The sequence below is a fragment of the Paramormyrops kingsleyae genome, chromosome 6 (assembly GCF_048594095.1).
Source record: "Paramormyrops kingsleyae isolate MSU_618 chromosome 6, PKINGS_0.4, whole genome shotgun sequence".
Lineage (NCBI taxonomy): Eukaryota > Metazoa > Chordata > Actinopteri > Osteoglossiformes > Mormyridae > Paramormyrops > Paramormyrops kingsleyae.
This window is the reverse complement of record NC_132802.1, coordinates 27,782,251-27,800,763: the sequence shown is the minus strand read 5'-3', so window position 1 is coordinate 27,800,763 and position 18,513 is coordinate 27,782,251. Positions and strand designations below refer to the sequence as shown.

Below are 18,513 nucleotides of genomic sequence, written 5' to 3'. Positions count from 1 at the left end.
GCTGAGGTGGCATCAATGGGGCCCATTGTGTGCCAAGAAAACAACACCAGCCTGACACAAGGCAGGGTCCATGGATTCATGCTGTTGATGCCAAGTTCTGGCACTACCACCTGCATATTGCTGCAGAAACTTAGATTCATCAAACCATGTGACATTTATCCCAATCTTCAACTGTCCAGTTTTGGTGAATCTGTGCTCACTATATAGCATCAGTTTCCTAATCTTAGCTGATGGAAGTGGAATCCAGTGTGCTCTTCTGCTGTTGTGGCTCATCCAACACAAGGTTTGACATGTACTGTAGTGTGTTCAAAGATGCTTTTCTGCTGTTGAAAAGAGTGGTCATTTGAGTCACTGTACCCTTTCTGTCAACTCAGACCAGTCTGGTTATTCTCTATCAACCTCTCTCAACCTCAATTCTGCCTACAGAATTGCCACTCACTAGATTTTTTTAATTCCCCCCCCCCCTGTTGTAGAGACTGTAGTTTCTGAAATAATCACACTACCCAGTCTGGCACCAACAATAATGCCACTGTCACATTTTTTCCCCTCATTCTGATGTTTGGTCTGACTATTAGCTAAAACCTTTGACCTGTGTTTGCATTTGCATTGAGCTGCTGCCGCATGATTGGCCAGTGAGTCTACACACTGCCTGGCCAAAAAAAAGTTACATAATTTAATATTTCGTTGGACTGCCCGTAGCATCGATTACGGTGCGCATTTTTTCATCCAGATTTGCATTCATTTCTCATCAAGATCTTGTATTGATGATAGGTGAGTTGTACCACTCTGTAAAGTCTTCTTCAGCACGTCTCAAAGACTTTCAATGGGGTTAAGGTCAAGATTCCCTGGTGGCCAAATCATGTGCGAAAATGATTCCTCATACTCCCTGAACCACTCTTTGACAATCTTAGTGCAATTAATCTTTTGATTCTCATCCTGGAATATGCCCATGCCATTAGGAAAGAAAAAAATCCATTGATGGCGTCTCCCGGCCATACAGTAGATTCAGATACTTAGCTGACTTCACTGTATTGCTGCATAATGTTGCTGAGCTATATTAATGATCCAATCACTGGCTCTCAAGTACTTTCTGATTTAATTCTTTTTGACCAGGCATTGTATATAAGGGCTATAACGACTTTTATGCCTGTAATGTCTCCTGCCCCCAGGCTATTGGATGATCCTCTTCCAACCAGCTCTTTACTCTTTCTGCCAGTACGGTCAATTTATCAGGGGGTGTTAAGACTGCCACAGACTACCCCTGCTAGCAGTTGCTGTGTCACAGATCCAGTTATAGGCTCCTCTGTCATGCACATCGCCTTTGGAAGCAGTGAAAAGCATTTAAACAGGCTATTAATGCTTTGTAATTGTTTTACAGTGATGTTCTGCCTGAAAAATGCCTTGTGGCTGCCAGACCGCATGCTCAGCTTTAGCTCTGATGATCTGACAGATGCGACCTGTAACGAGTCCATGTGGAGTGGCTGAACTCCCCAGTGTATATCTCAGCTGACTGCAGCTATTGCATATCTGACTTGTAGCAGGTCTATCAGAATATTGTGGCTTAATCTGTAAGCAAAATTAGATGTTATCTAATGTCATCTAATATTTTACATCTTTATACTCTTTATATACCCAAAATTCATTTTATAAATGTAACACTGTGAGCGTCACAAACATCAGATTCAGTTGCTTCCATCTTATTTATATGACCATGTCTGCTTCCTTCAAACCTTAAAAACCATACTTCCCTTTCCAGTCCAGGTTATCTCATACATGACTCAACCCATTCCTGAAAATGTCAAAATACCAAACAATGTAAAAAAATGTCCTGGCTAGAAAAATATTTAAAGTCTGTGCACTTTTTTCAACAAAGGGAAATTAAAAATGTTTTTTCTTTAGCTTATTTTTCAAAGAACTAGTCATTTAGATTATTGATACTTTCTGGCCGAATGACTACAAAATACAGACATGTACTGTTAAAATTTAAGTATAATGAACCTGATTCATTTGATGGCCCTTGGTTTGCTAATATGTTTATAGTATGATGAAAGTAGAAGAAGAAGGCTTAGGCTGATTTAAATAACGTTGATTTATTTTTCAGCATTTACATATTTAAATCTACATGCACTTGTAAATAACTCTATTGTATGCTATTGTCTAATGTACGTTTTGCCCATTCCAATAACCCCGCCTTTGTGTACATCTCTTCTGAACATTTCCATCAGCCTGCATCTTGTAATTATACTCATAGAATGATTGTCTTTGTTGTGTCAGGGAAATAACAGCATTTTCAATAACACTTAAAATGCCTGGGATCTTCCTTCGCTCAATGAGGCCCCTATGTGAAAACATCCTTTATCAGTGGAACAAGGATGCTTTGTACCTGAAACTGTCACTATCGCTACCTTTCATTTAAGTCTCGCATAAAAATCATAGGGCAGCTTTTGTTCTCCACACTGTTAATCTTGCTGAAAAAGTAGCGGGAGAAAATTGAAAGACCTGCTCCATAGTGAATGCGGCAGTTATGGGGCAGGGAAAACGGTTCTAGATAGCAATGCTGTATTTGGTTTGTTTGCCTTTGCAAATTTACTGAACCGGCAGAAGAAGCTAAGTAATGAGTAAATGAAAAGCACGGCCTCCAGATTTACCGATGCAATATATTTATATGAACTTCTGTTTAGAAATATTGAGACAGTATACACAGGATACACAAGCAAGCTGGAGGAGAGGGAAGAAAAATACATTGCTGTACTTTCGAGTTTCAGAATCACAGTTAAGGACATTCCTCAAAAAAAGGGAAGATTGCTGTTTAGTTGGATCTGCGCCGTCTATCCTGATATCAGTCCATCTCAGAGGTTTTTCTTGGAATCAGTCAACAAATATCTCTAAATGTGACAATTTTGCTCTTTTTATTAGCTAATGTCCTTAGTGCATGTTCATTTTCAGACAAGGGACACAACATAGATTTCTCTGTTTTAAATAATGTACTTTCTTGTCCGTATTCAGACTTGGGGAAAAAGCAGTCATTGTAAACAGAGCAATGTCCAATGTTGAATCCATTTAGCTCCGAGGTGCGTCTTCATGTCCATTGTTCAATAATAGTGCCGATTCCTGCCTCTACAATCTTATGCACAGAGTGCTGTTGCCACAGACAACTGAAAAAGTGACATTCCATTGTCATAAGAAGATACTGAGCAAGGCTGGCACATATTTACTCTATGATACACAAACCAGTAGGTTAAAAACATTTCTAAATACTGTAATTACACAGAATTGCCATACTATTACTGCAAAAGCTCAAAATGAGTTTCTTTGGGAAAATTGTCCTTAAAAGCATCCTGAAAGCAGCGTGTTGTTTTTGCCCAACAACAGTCAAATGAATGAAATACTCCAACCGCCACTTATTACCATCAACGGATAAAAAAAATATTCACAGTTTTAAGGAAATTGCAGCCCTCATTTGTACAGTCCCATTCAAAATACTAAAAAATTGGGACAATTAATGAGTGTGTTGTGCAAGGACCTCATAGAAGATGTAGTTTAGTGCTTTTGCAGGGATACTGTAATTAAATGAAAACCATGCAACAGGAAGTGTGGAGAGTGGTTGGATCAGGGATTATGAGGGTGGACTCTATATCCCAGAATTCCACGGCCCACTAGAAATTTGTAGGTCCTCAGGTTTGGTCTGCCCATTCAGCGCGCTTGGGTGCTTTGCATGTGTGGACGTCCACTGCCTCTTCGCAGTCCCTGCATTCTACAGCGCAGCACCACTTGAACTTGCACTCGCATTTGGTGATGCGTTTGATGCGGGTGGTGTCATAGCCCCGTCCACAGCACATGACCTCACAGCCATCTGTACCTCGAGATGACTTGTTGCAGACACGCCCTGCTGTGCCGAGGGAGCCTAGAGGGAACAGAGCAGATGATTCAAAACTTGTTTACAGCAGTGCATTATGTATATCTATTAACATTTACACAGAATGGGTAAGGCACATACAGTAGCTATTTCTCAAAATAAATTTTACATATGTAATACATAGAGAAATATATTGGTACATTTCATCTAGACTCAACAGCGGCAAATATGTTTTACAAAGGCATAGATTTGAAGGACTGTGCCAAAGGTTTGTTAAATTACACCCATGTCAGGACTGAAGCAACAGTTCTCTAATAAATATCAACATGAAACCTACATGTAATATACAGGGATAGATAGACGTCATTAGCCTGAATATATAAACCGTAAACACAACATTACAGCAATGAAATAGATGATTCGTAGGTGACACATACATCTCTCAGTCTCTGATTAGGAAAGTTTAATTTATGTACATCCTATGCTTACCAGCCACTTTATTAGCAATACTGAACCATACTCTGGGCCCTAGAGTACAGGGAATGACTACACTGGTCAAAGTCCGATAACGGAAATCCCTGTTTAATCCCTGCTGTGCTTTTTTTTTAGCTGTCTGTGGTGAGGAAGCCTAGAAAATTGGTTTCAGTTATGTTTGATGTTGTACATGGCTAAATTCCATTTCTCGTCATTGCTGTAGAAGAACATTTACTGTCGGCTGGGCGCCTACCTTAGGTTAGAATCAAGAAAATAGGACTCTGCCTTAAGCGTGTCATATCGCTTGATGAAACCAGTGGACCACAGAGTGAAAAGAATGGTTGAAAGCACAGACATCTCCAACCTTCTTGTTATGGGATTTGCTCTTTAGCTGGGAGACCTGTGATAGAATTATTTAACTTTTGCAGATTTGGGGGTAAATGGGGAAAATATATAAAAAGTAAACATAAAATCCCCGTAGTTCACTTGTGAGAATCATGCTAACAATGAAGTGGAAGATTAGAAAATTGAGCTTGTTGTGGCCTTAGGGTGTGAATTCTGAGAAAACTGAGAAAGAGAACTAATGAAGGAATTATTGACCGCTCAACAGTGTCAGTGCTACAAGTCCTCCCTCACCGCATCTCATCAGTGAGAAGTTCCAGTTAAAACCCTCAGGAAAAGAAGACTATAACATTTACAGGCTCAGTTACCAGTTATGTAATTTAATTCTGCCTTAAATAAAGTAATGCGTGCACCACGCACTGGCTAAGAGATCTAGCAGCTTCCAGTGTTTCACACCTCTCCAATGTCTTGAGCCTACCTTTACCCCAAAGGCTTAACAGATGAAGTAATGCTGCATGACCGGTAATAAACAGACCACTGGAACCCTGCCAGCCCTCAACCAAACTCACTGGAGAGGCCTGATGAGTCAAGGCTGCCGTAATGATGCAGTCAGCAAAGCCATGGAAGCGCATCCAACACTGGCAACTGGGATTTCCATGTTTTGTGTGAAAGGCAGCATGGTGCAGCCATGGAGCTAATGGTCTACATATTTTGGACTGTCTTCAGTAGTTCAGAGTTTTTGTTGAAGTCATGGTATGGAAACAGAAAATCCTTCAACGTCCCTCGGCTGGCTGCTATACGTAACTTTAATATTCATGTTAAGTAAGATATAATTCAGTATTAATGGGGAAAATTATACAGTATGTGTCATCTTAAGAACTTTGGGGGATAATAGAGTTAATAAGCTGGTGAGTAAGATATTTCTAAGGAAAACCATGAATATCTTGGAATGGCTATAAGGAAATGTCATGGTATTGCAGTAACTAATACTTTGGATGAGAGCACAAAACATGACAAAACAGGCACACACACACACACACACACAAGATATTTCAGCAAAGTTTTGGCAAGGAATTTTCTACTGAATTGAATATTAACCACTTGTCATTCTATCACTATAATTAACAAATGTGAAAAACGTGTAATCGTATTATTTTTCTTATATCACAAAATCACTAATAAATGGACCTCAAGGTCAACTTAAAGCTGTTTCACCATTTTGGTTGGAGTTAGATTCCACCCTGTTTGGCATAAAGTGGGTGGAAATTAGCCATTGGTCAATGATTGATCAAGAGTGTGCTAACATGTAGTTGAATTGTTGATTTCTTTTTAAAATTTTTATATTTTATTATTAATTTCTATAATTTTGCCCCATGGTGCAGTGTAGCAGAGATAGTGTTTAAAATGTCTTTATACTCATATTTATCACTGCTTTCTTCCACAATGACCAGTAACATCATAATTTCATCACAACATATGACCCATGTGTCATACAGCTGAAGATGACTATGAAGACACAGACTTTTGACCAGAATAAACATGACAAAATTATGAAATTCATTTTAATGCTTATTGATCTTTCCACTGCTATTTCTGCACCTTAAATTACGTTTCTTCCTGGAGGATAATGTCATAAATAGACTGGATTTTATCGTTTAAAGAGACATTACAGCAGGCTAAGAGGACTGAACGGGATGTTAAGGATAGAGAAAAAAAACTCAAAATCCATTACCTACTAAAACAACATCTTCATTCAAAATATTTTAAATATTTTAGCTGAAACAAATTAATTAGTGAATAAATAAAAATAACAAAGATCTTGAAAATGAATACTTATTTGCCAGATTGTGTAGAAATTAATGCCTAGCTGCTGGGGATGTAGCCAATTCCATAACATACACTTAAACCAGAATGGTGAAGCAGCTTAAAATTGACCTTGAACTCTATGTATTTTTGATTTCATGATAAAGGAAAATTAACAATTATATAGGATGCATTACTCAGGAAGGATTCAAGCTATGTCAATATTCCAGATTCCCAAGTTTCCCAATATTTTGAATTTTCCCATGTTTATCTTAGCCCACCTGCTGCTTTGTCCATGAGGCAGTAGTCAGGTGAATTCTCAAAGTAGACCAGGTCATTCTTGGTGGCCTTCCTGAAGTCCTTGTTGGCCACTGTGAATCCCGTGCCGTCCTGGTTCATGGTGACCTCAATGGCACCATTGTACTTCTTGCGAAGATAATCTCCAGTCTTACGGAAGTCGGACATAGCCAGCCAACACGTTCTTAGAGTGCAGGAACCACTGACACCATGACATTTGCACTCCAGATTCATAAAGCGCTTCACAGCCTGCCAAGTAGAACATGTTACGGTGAATAAGACAAAGCAACCAGACTATGTATAAGAAGCACATATAACTATTTCAAAAACCACAGAGTAATAGAAAGTGATGAAACCATGCACTGATTCATTGTGCACATTATTACGTTAGCTTTGCCAGAGAAAAATGTATAGGTTCTTGTTAAGGAGAATGGTCTCCCTGAAATGATCTCACTCCATTTGTCATACAGTCGTCCTCCACGATAAAACAGATAAGCTTCTGCTTAGAAGCAGCAGCAATGATTTAGAAGTTTTCACAGACGTCGGGAGGTGCTCTCACCATCCTCCCACAGCGGTTGTTGTGCAGGTTCATCAGCGCTCGTGCATCCCTCACTGTCTTCTCTTTAGCATCCACAAAAACCTTTGCGAATTTAATGCCGTAATTGATGTTGTCACTGCAGCCTCCCCAGTCAAAGTCACCCCTGCTGTCGCTGGCCCGACCCCTCTTGTGGGGGTCACAGTTGCAGGTCTTGAGCTCCCCCTGGCTGCAGGCCCTTGTGATAGCGTAGACCACACCCGCCGAGGATATGGCATATACGAATGCGGCTTCTCGGCTGCCTGAGTAGGAAACATCACAGGAGAAGCATCACCACATAGCACGTCTCTGCTCGAGAATGTCTGACTCCATTTCCAGAATATGTTGCATTTTATTTCAGGAAAGAAATACATAAAAACAGCTGTGCACATATGTACTAATCCAACAGGCTGCATTGTACTGAACATATACTGTATGTTCCATCTTCTATCTGTCCCTCTATCCTTTTTCCCAGAAACTCTTATCCAGTTTAAGACTGTGGCTGAGCCTGCACCCTAGAAAGAACCCAGTTCAATATGTGGACAACCTGAAGCCCCCAGACAAAGTTTCTGTAATAATTAGCATGAAATCTACCACGAATATATTGCTTTAAACACTTTTGTCACAAATATTTAAGCCGCTTCGAAAAACAGATGATTGTCAGTTCCTTTGACTCATTAGACTAAGGCCCACTGGGTGAGTGAAATATGAGGCTTTCTTGAGCGTTGATTCTGAATCTGGTTGGGATTCTGTCTATAGCTATGCAGCCGCGTTGTGACGATAAGCTACCGCTGCTTGGCAGCATGTGCCATACAGATGACTGACTTCCAAGCACTGAGGTGTGTTTTCATTAAGGGAAACAGAGTCTGTGGGTGACCCGGCCTACTTTAGCCCTTTCTGCTGTTTTCCATTTCATATAGTGAATTAGAGAGCCAGTGAAAAGTCAGACAGGGTCTGCCAGAAATGTCTTTCCAAATATTTACATCTCCTATTACTGTTTATACATCGCCCGTGTGGACGTGTCTGCTACTTGTTTTCTAAGAACACCCACTCTCATCCAGTCTTACCATTAGGGAAAGGTAATAGACCATAGGAGATAACAAAGTCACTTAATTGTACATTCCCATTTTTGAAACAAATAAACAAACAATAGAACATATGTAAATACAGCCTCTCCCCAACTTACGATGGGGTTACATTCCGATAAACGTATCGTAAGGCAAAAGTATCGTAAGATCAAAATGCATTTTAATACAGTACACCTAACCTACCAAACATCATAGCCTAGCTTAGCCTACCATAAACACATGTTTAGAACACGAGATATTAGTTGGGCAAAATCATTAACACAAAAGCCTATTTTATAATAAAATGATTACGTGAATATCTCGTGTAATTTACTGAATAATGTACTGAAAGTGAAAAACATTTACCCATTGTAAAGTTGAGATATCGTAACATGGACCACCGTAACTTGGGGAGCGTCTGTATATTTTTGCCAGAATCCAACAAAACAGGTCAAGGTCTTAGTTTGTCTCATAATTTTAAGGCCTTACATTATCATGATTAATTTCTTATACTCGATGCCTAAATGTGATTAAGTACAGCTTTCAAAAGGCAATGCATTAAAACAATGACCATGGGCAATTCTCTGCTTGATAACAATGCCATTAAATGGCTAGTAGAATTCTACGTTCAGTACATTGTTTTAAATTCCAAGTCTGTGGGTCCCAAAGTTCATTCAGCAAACAGGGCTATAAGGGAACAGACTCAAACTCACAATAACCCCCCAGAAGGGAAACTTTTATGACTGGGAAAGATGAATGGCCTTTCCCCAAAATATGACAGCATGTCTGGAGAAATGCAAACCACTCACTGGCCTACTCTGACTCCGGTTTCTGGCACTGATGAACCCTGAGGATGACAGCGGCCATACTTTTACTGCTTCCCGTGTTTATTGACCATGACCGGAGTAATGTGGACATCCATTAGAGAGGGTAAATACATAAACACATGTGTAAGTGTTAATTTGTGCACGCACGTGTCCATATGTCTACATTTGCATTAATGTTCATGGATGTGTGTGAGTATAAGGGTGTGTATAACTACAGTAAAAGCACAGCTGTGAGACTCTACATCATTTTTCGCGGGTCAGGATTTATTTCTGTTCACTCCTGTGATGTATGAAGTCTGATTTACATAGTGAGGGAGATCATCTGTGAGTGTTTAGGGCCCAATATATATTGACCTTTCTTTACTTTAGCTTACAGGGATTCACAGCATACTTCCTTCCAGACATATCTTTTTTTCTAATAAAATTACAGACTTACTGCGCAGCATCACACGTCCAAAGACGGTGTGGTCCCGGTCCAGGGTGCTGCAGTTCCAGCGGTGATAGCGAAACTGGTGTTGACACTCACGGATCCATTCCTTTGCACCCTCGCCGATGGACTGCATGATGTCAGGATGCCGCTGACACAGTTGCCGTTGCTTGTTGACCAGACCTGGGATATTGTCACAGATGACACGTGCGCCTAGTGCCCCGATGTACCTGCAAGAAGCAGAGGTGGACGGTGACACCTTAAGCATCGCAGTGACATTTAAGAAATGGTATATGTTCATTTGAGTATAGGTTCCTGGAAAATACAACATTTCACAATGAATGACTTTGTTCCTGCAAAGGAATTTTCTTGGCCAAAAATATATTCTTTTGTCATTTAAATTTATTGTAGTAGTGGTCAAAATATATTTTCACCAGAGCATCTAAATGAGATTTTACAGAACAGCAAAGAAGAAAATGACTTGACCGTAGATCACAGAATTAAGAACCAATTTAGCCTTTATAACCTCATTACAAACCAAGGCAAGATCTGCTGAAAGTTGTCAACATTATAAACAAAGAAGCCACCCAGTCTCTCAATCCATAGTCTTCCGGGAGAGGACCTCCACATTTTGGCCAAAAGAAACGCTGAGATGATGCAATACCGAATTTTGCTATTTGCCTGCCTCCACTGGTCTGGTATTTGCTTGCGTGGGTGAGAGTGAGCCCCTTAGCGAACACTGGAATTTGAGCTTGCGTACAAGTGCGGGACCTTGTGCTATGGTTGCATTCATCATGGTACCAGCACTGGGAGGTGAGACAGACTCCCCTGCCACAGTGGTTGTTTCCCCCCCTGTCTTTCTAGCCTTTCGTGTCAGGGACGCTGCACACAGGAATTGTGTTTAGTCCTGCACTGGAGTCATACACAGATGCCATTGCATTGTAGGCTTAAATCATGGTTGGGGCTTAAATATAACGATGTAGACTTGAACATTCTTAATGATGCCAGTCTACCATGAGGCACTGTAACTAAACTGATGAGGGGAGGGACCTCGTCCATAATATATAAATTGCCCCATTAACCCTAACTTTGCAGTTTTTATTTTTAATGTTGTACGTTCGCAGCATATGCATCTGCGATCATAGCTATATTGTATATTATATTCTTTCTACATATGTTTTCTTAATCACCTCTCAGCAATAAATAAAGGGCAATTTAATACCTGATTAAAAGCACATGGGGCATGTGGAATGGAATCAAGTAAGGGCTGTGATTCATGCTAAACTTCCTTAAATGACACAGATGAGGTGATTCAGCAAATTCCAGACACAAATGTGGAGACCACACCAATATTGTTAAAGCCCTTATATTTACAGTACGTACGCTGGTATACTCTTTTGTGTTGTGTCTGCTCTTATCCCTATGCTTCCATACTCAAACGTGGGATAGCCTTCAAGATTATGACTCATACCAAGAGGTTATCAGATTATCAGATTGATTATCCATATACTTTATCTCCAGGGCAGTCTTACCAATAAGTTTCACAAGGAAGAGCACATCTAAGTGTTTAAAAACAGCCCTGCTGTAAGATAGACCGGGAGACCAAGTCGATTTGGCAGATGACATGTCAGTAGAGCTAATTGCTTCCTGATGGCCTCTTGAGGTGTGAACAAAGACCCAGGGCTCGTCAGTGTGTCTCTTCACGACCTCAGGCGTACGCTCCTGGCTAGGTTTGACCAAGCTCGTTGGCTGCTGTGCTGCTCTGGGGCCTTTTATGGTAGCTGTAAATCAATAGCCCCAGGGCTACAATAACATGTCGTAAAAAAAGCCCTGTGTGGGCTAAGTGTTGACGTTCATGGGATCGAGGGTGATGGTGGTGACGAGAGGTAGGGTTGGAATGAAAGGAGACAGGATGTGGGGCTGTTCAAGTACAACGTACCGCAGGGAAAATGTATCTCGCTGGAATGGTCAAGAATGATTAACATGACCATTGCAGGATAACCAAATAAATATTACAAGTGCTATAAAATCATGTTAGCCTTGAGTTTCTGTCCCGAAACCACACAGATCCCTTGAGCATAGTCAAGTGTAGAAAACTGTCCATGCCAACCACCAACTCAAATTCCCCAAATTTTCCTCTTTCAGATTCTACCCTCTTGTTTTTAAGAGCAACTGCTAAGCCACCTTAGCTGTACCCATAGTCACATCTGTTGTTCTACATATTTGCAGGAACTCAATAGAATGAGTCAGTGTTGTCTGCTTGAGAGAGGAACAGACGCTGCTTTTGCAACATCCATAACAGCCTTCACTGTATGATTTGGTGTAGAGTCCATACACCAAAACTTTACCATAAATAAATAACGTAATGCTGCTTTTCTGCAGCTCCAAAACCTTTCCCATGAAAGCCACGTCTTTCAGAGTGCCAGGTATCATATTTACGTTTGACACTTCTAAAAAGTTCATTTAAATAATCCTCCACCCAGTATTATTACAAATTTATAATAAGGTATTCTTTGGTAAAAGAATCCCCTGATTACACAACTGGAGATAAAGAAAAAAAATGTTGCTGGTTACAATTATGTTTCTTCATAAAAAAGGCAATAAAATGAAGCATGGAACAAAATTATTTCCCCCTTGCAGTACGATTTTTTAGCAAAAAGTAAAGAATACACTGCATAATGTACAACAGAATGAGTCATAGACCACATGGGCTACTAACTTCACTATAACAAATGACTGGCCTTTTAGTCTTCTTAGTGCACAATCCAACACAGACAGCACATCATTTTCTGTTTAAAACTAATTTTAAAAGTCCATTATCCATTATTGATATTTAGGCATGGTTCTCTGCTACCTTTTGCCTTGTATTTCTTATGTACATAGGTACACAAATTATATAATAGTGCATAAATAAATAGCAAATATTAAAGGGGTCACCTTCATAATGCATTCATAGAACATTCAGTGCACCTTCATAATGCATTCATGGAACATTCATAAGCAGCATGTAAGTACATCCTAACATCCCTTAACAGCTTTAATATACATTAATAACAAACATTACATTATTATACAATTATAATGTTATACATTATATATACATTATATTACAGCTGTTAAGGGATGTTAGGATTTTAAGATATACATACATGATGTTTATGAATGTTTTATGAATACTTAATGAATACATTATGAAAGTGTACTGAACATTTTATGAATGCAATATAAAAGCATTATGAAAGTGCAGTTAATGTAAAGTGCTACCCAATAAAGTCTTTTCAGTGAAGGTTAATGTGTATATCTGCTTATTCATTTCATAAATATCCATGAGTAATTTATTCTGTTCCACATGAAACTGTCTTTACTCTTCTGAGATCTTGGTAGGATCCAGTAATGCTCTCTATAATCAATGGGCATATTACTAATATTTAGTGCATTACTATATTACTGATTCCTGCACTTGTTGTGTTTGGTCAGCCTTACTATTTGATGTGGTGGTCAAAGGAGTTACTGACATTTAATTACAAAGCAATTATTAGCAAACAAGGTCTTGCCTAATCAGGTATCAAAACCATTTCCTCAACAACCACAAGCAGTATTCAAGAGATAGGGCTAATTTGTATCTCAAGTTTCTTGCAAGGGAAGTAGACAAACTCTTGTTTGACTCCAGAGCTGACAACTGTGCACTAACGTTCAACTAAAGGTTCAATGACTCCTTTCCTTTGCTGAGACTGTAGCCAACTGAGTGCATGCTATCCATATGTTGTGATAAATAACAACCCATAGATAAACATTATCATTTCTCATGAAAATTAATAACCTGTCATGTGATGAATATCTATGCTAAATAAAGAGGAACAGACAGCTAGAAATACATCACTGATGGAAACCAATGCACAGGATATATGTTATCTATTTCTCAAAATAATGCTGAATTCATATGCATCCCCATCTTAGGTATGTTGCGGTATTTTGTTTCTTCATGTAAGATTCCCTATAGCTTCTCATTGAATTAAACATTCATATCCACTACATATTCAGAAGCTCCAGGTTTACTAAATTAAATGAAAATTATGGTCTTATTATGGATATTAGTTTTGTCAAATGGCTTTATTGCCTTAGTGATAATAGGAGAACAATCGTAGCGGAGGTTCTAAGAATACCAACTCATCGCCACGGTAATAATAAGTAGAGGAATTATCTGGAAGCGGAGATCCCTCTTTAACTGTTGTTTTTTTTTTAGTTTAACGTCCAACGCATTCTTCAAAGCATCGAAATATTTATGATCGTAAGACATATCTTACCGTAATACACTTCAATCTGGTATATATTCACATCGTCATTCAAATTTCATATTTCTTTTTGAACATTAATACATATATGACTTCATATCATTTCTATTATGAAAATGACTGAATTTTTCAAAGTATTTTTTTGATAAATGTAACATTTCCTTTTCAGAGAATAAATTATACATATAATGAAAAAAATCTAGTAATAATGATGTGCTTTCAAATTTTCCTGTCATAAACTTTTTCGTTTCAGTTATTTCAATTGCAATAGGTTATTTAATAATGATTCAATAAAAATCAATACTCAATCGGTTCTGCAAAGTGCTGCAAGGAGCCTACGTCCAGAAAAGAAATATATAATTCGTAACAGGTGCTGCGTCCTTAGCAACGCTGTACCGTAACTTCAATGAAGATTCAGAAAAACATTTTTAAAAATATTTGTAATATGTCCATTTTAAATATTATAAATTAAAAATAAAACATTTAAGGGCGTGCATCTGTAAAAGCAAAAAGAATAGTTATAATACTTAATAATAAGTAAATAATAAGTTAATAATAATAATAATAATAATAATAATAATAATAATAATAAAATGTAAAATTTTTAAATACGTAAAATTTATGTGAAATGGAATACTTTAACTCGCTACAAGTATTTTAATTGGGGCCAAAGTGAAGAGATTTCGGTAACCCTGCTAATGCGATTGATTATCGTTACACATTAAAAATTCTATAGTCCAAGAAAATCTGTCTCTTATTCATGCGTTTGCCGCATTAATTTCTCCAGGAACCTATACCATATAGTCATATATAAATCGATTCGAGCACGGTATTTTAGAGGGATTTTTTCGAATTCAAAATACACAAGAAACTCAAAAGATGCGTTCTTCATTGTCGTGCATCGTACACCTGGGTCTTGTATTGTGTGGTTAAACAAGAAACAGTTTCTTCCCCCCCTCCATTAATGAAACACCATAATCCCGCAGAGAGACTTCAAATTGATGTGGACCTTTTTAATCCAATCAAAACAATCTGAACAATCAGGCATTTCTAACATGTGAAAAATAAACACAAAGTATGGAGGGATTTACAAGTCTGTGTGAGAGAGAGAAAACGAGAAGCCTTTGAATATTACTTACCACCAGGAGGAATCCACTCTGGGCGTGAGCATGAGAAGCAGGAGAATAAAGGCAAAGTATAGCCTAGAGGTGGCATTTGAACCGTCTGAAGAAGTTGCCCCATTTCTAGATTGATGTCTTAATCCTAGGCCTCCCATGACTGTGGAAGGGTGGTTATGGGTCCGGGAAGAACCTCGAGTTTTGCTTAAACCAAACATGCCGATGTTTTTTTCTCTAGTAGACAAATAAAACTGATTTAACATATAAATGAGTTCCTTAATATCGGTCTTCTCTTTTCCTCTCACGAGAATGATTGACGCTACTAACAGACATAGCTCTCTGAATAAACTCTCCTGTATATTGCCAGTAGCTGTGTTGGTTGTGAGTCTTATACCAGATTTCCTAATTTGCCGCGGTTTAATATATTCCACCCGTTGGTGTTAAATAACTGTCTGATGCTGCCAAAATAATCCAAGTTTGCGGGATGCTGTGCAGTTGAACGATATCTATTCTTTTTCAAGGCGTCTCAGTTAAGTCGTATTTTCATAGAGCACTGATAAAATAAAATGCACTGGAAAATCTGCCTAAATATGTTGTTTTTCTTAATTTGCTCTCCCTCGAAACGAGAAATGCTCCAAATCCTCTTTTCGTTCGGGTATGTCTCCCTGCTTCCCAGAAATAAACAGGCGTTGAAGTGAAGAAAGTGTAAACTTAGGAGCGGTGGTTTGGGGGGGGCAAAAAAAACGATGACAGCTCTCTTCCCTCTGTTTTCTCATTGGACAGAGTCAGTGGGGGACGGAGGGATGTCTTCGGTGGTTGCGTGGTGTAAGCAGCTCCGCTCACCACTGGAATACAGATGCCGAGAAGCAGGCTACCGTATACCTGGAACTGCCGGTGGTACCAAGCCACCTGCCGATGTCGCCGATTCATAAATGAATTTGTTAGAATACCAATACCATAATGCTTGATTTCACTGTGCCCCCCCGCCCCCGCCACAAAAAAAAAACTTGCACTTTCCCACCTTGTCATCACCGGGTACTAAAATAGAGGCGATATTGTAGCTACTCCTTTCACATATACACACATTCCTTAAATGTGTTTGAATGTGTTTGCCAACTTATCAATTAACATTAACAGCATCCATGCAAGACTTCTGTCATTAAATTTATTTCAAAGCATAATTACGACATCTTATTTAGTAATTATTTGGAGTTAAACATTTTCAGCTTTTATGCCTGAACGCTTTTCCCACCGTATATTATATCAAAAATCTTAGATCAGCAGCATAAAATAAATTGAACAGAATTCCTTTAATACATCATTTGCAGGTAGCCTACATAGACAAAGCTATGAGAAGTACATAAACGAAGCAGTAACACTGTGTTATTTTCTTCGCAAATACAGCTACATAACCGAATACTTTTGAAAGTAACAACATAAAAATCTTTACGATGTTTAACAGGTCTCGCCATACATTAACAACATATAACGTAAATACTCCAACAATTTCACTTGTATTAGCCTTTCACTAGTTTTAAACACATAAGTAACATGAACACATAAGCTGAAAATACATAACTTGTAAAGCTACAGTTGTATCACATTTTATTATTTATATTCAGCCAATCACGCATTTTCTAAGAGACCATAAAATACCACCATTAAATGGGGCAATTATGCAAGTGCCGAATGAGATTTATTGGTTTGTTTATTATAGATTTTATATTGTGTAGTCCAGGGTGGACCACTTCTATGGATAAGAGCAACTTTCATGTCGGTGACATGAAAATGGAACGTGTCATTTTGGGATTAGGGACGAGGAACCGCACAGGGGAATCCGCACTTCTAATCCAGAATCGATGAGCAATGCGCTTCCAACTATAGGCCTACTTATCAACATTTTTCGTATCAAAAACGACACTTAGGGAAATTAACAAAAGTATTAATTACTGTAATATTATGTTACGACACTATTTTTATATGAAACATATCCATTCGTTCTTTCATGTTTCAACTGGTTATCCATTAGAGGGTTGCAGGGAATCTGGAACCTGTTCTACGCGGGGGCACAAAGCAGGGGAACACAGTGGATTCAGTGCCAATCGATTGCAAGGCACACAGTCCCGGACGCTGCGGCCAGTTCAGAGAGGACAGTTCACTTAACTCCATGTACGAGGACAACCTACGAACTGAAACACAAAGCGGGGCCTTGAATCTGACTCCGAATCAGGTGTTCCGGGCAATTCAGTCCCCCTGTCGCGTGGTTTCGCTGTTGTTTTCATGTCTTTTTACGAAGCTCTTGAGGTAAACAAGCCATATATTTTAAAACATCACATGCCTTTTCGATGTTTTTTGTTTTTACAGATGATAAATTAAATTATTTAATTCGCTAGATAGAGATATTTCTTGATGAAAACGGTATAGTATTGCTTATAAGACTATATTATACGTGACGATCTATACTGTATTCACATGTAATAATTTTCAGACATCTCACATACATATTTGCCTAAATATTAGGAGAAACATTATTTCCTGACATCCAGGTTATTTGGTTCCCCCCTGTTAAAACAGGTAGGCTATACAGCAACTCTGGGCCTCGGTACTAATAACAATACAGTATTCACATGTAATAATGTACCTGAGTGATTTTCAGACATTTCACATACCTCTTTGCTTTAATATTAGGGGAAAAATTTTTTCCTGATAGACAGGAGAAACATAGGGAAACCGAATTGCCCGGAACACAGGGAAGATAATGCCTACCCCCCAGCACGCTGCCCAAAACATACTTAATATCAAATGCTGCGTGTGTATCTGCGTAAATATAATGTGGTGCAATAGTTAAAGAAACTGCCAATATCTATTTATCTGGGTTGTAAGTGTATATTTGCTGGGAAAAAAATTAATATAACAATAGGCTATATGCAAATGATCAGGGCTGGGTTTCCCGAAACCTTAACGTTAGGTCGTTCGTAACTTCTACCTTAAGTTGTCTCTTAACCCTCCGATGTGTTTCCTGAAACGTTCTTAGTTAAGTATATCTTCACTAAGATATTCTTTCGTAAGGTTGGTCTGAGTTTCTCTTAGTTGTCTCTTATTACTGTTGTCAGCTCTGACATATTTAAGAGTACAGTTTCATAACTAAACATCGCTTAGCTAAAAATAAAAAATCCATATGATAAAATTATTTTGTCTGGTGCATGACCACAATCTTTGTTAGGTTTCGTTCTGCGAATTCGGCTTAGTAATGCGCGGATTCATAATGAAAGACAAGGAATGCAGTGTTGATTATGTATTTATTTATTAATAAGGAAAAAAGGGGAGATTCTGCCCATACTCGGGTGGACGCCCTCCCCCTATTTCCTACGCCCCTGAATGCACACACCTGTGCCAAGCAAGCTGGGGAGTCGGGTTCGTGCACCCAGTCGGCGAA

General features: G+C 38.7%; 1 protein-coding gene across 1 annotated transcript; it reads right to left on the bottom strand.

The window, feature by feature from the left end:
* Positions 1–2,097: 2,097 nt before the first annotated feature.
* wnt2bb (wingless-type MMTV integration site family, member 2Bb) lies at positions 2,098–15,766 on the bottom strand. Its single transcript, XM_023825609.2, has 5 exons — positions 15,099–15,766; positions 9,677–9,897; positions 7,332–7,609; positions 6,757–7,021; positions 2,098–3,904 (listed from the first exon to the last, which is right to left on the bottom strand). The coding sequence occupies exons 1-5, from the start codon at positions 15,338–15,340 to the stop codon at positions 3,675–3,677; spliced, it is 1,236 nt and encodes a 411-aa protein (XP_023681377.1). The 5' UTR covers positions 15,341–15,766; the 3' UTR covers positions 2,098–3,674.
* Between the last annotated feature and the right edge of the window lie 2,747 nt (positions 15,767–18,513).

What these genes read in the sequence shown, in the direction of transcription:
- wnt2bb (XM_023825609.2), bottom strand. Translation starts at nt 15,340, where the DNA reads ATGTTAAATCAGTTTTATTTGTCTACTAGAGAAAAAAACATCGGCATG. An exon ending in ACAACCGCTGTGGGAGGATG is followed by an intron (nt 7,022 to 7,331) that starts GTGAGAGCACCT and finishes TCTACTTGGCAG; the next exon opens with GCTGTGAAGCGCTTTATGAA. An exon ending in CCTCATGGACAAAGCAGCAG is followed by an intron (nt 3,905 to 6,756) that starts GTGGGCTAAGAT and finishes TGTTCCCTCTAG; the next exon opens with GCTCCCTCGGCACAGCAGGG.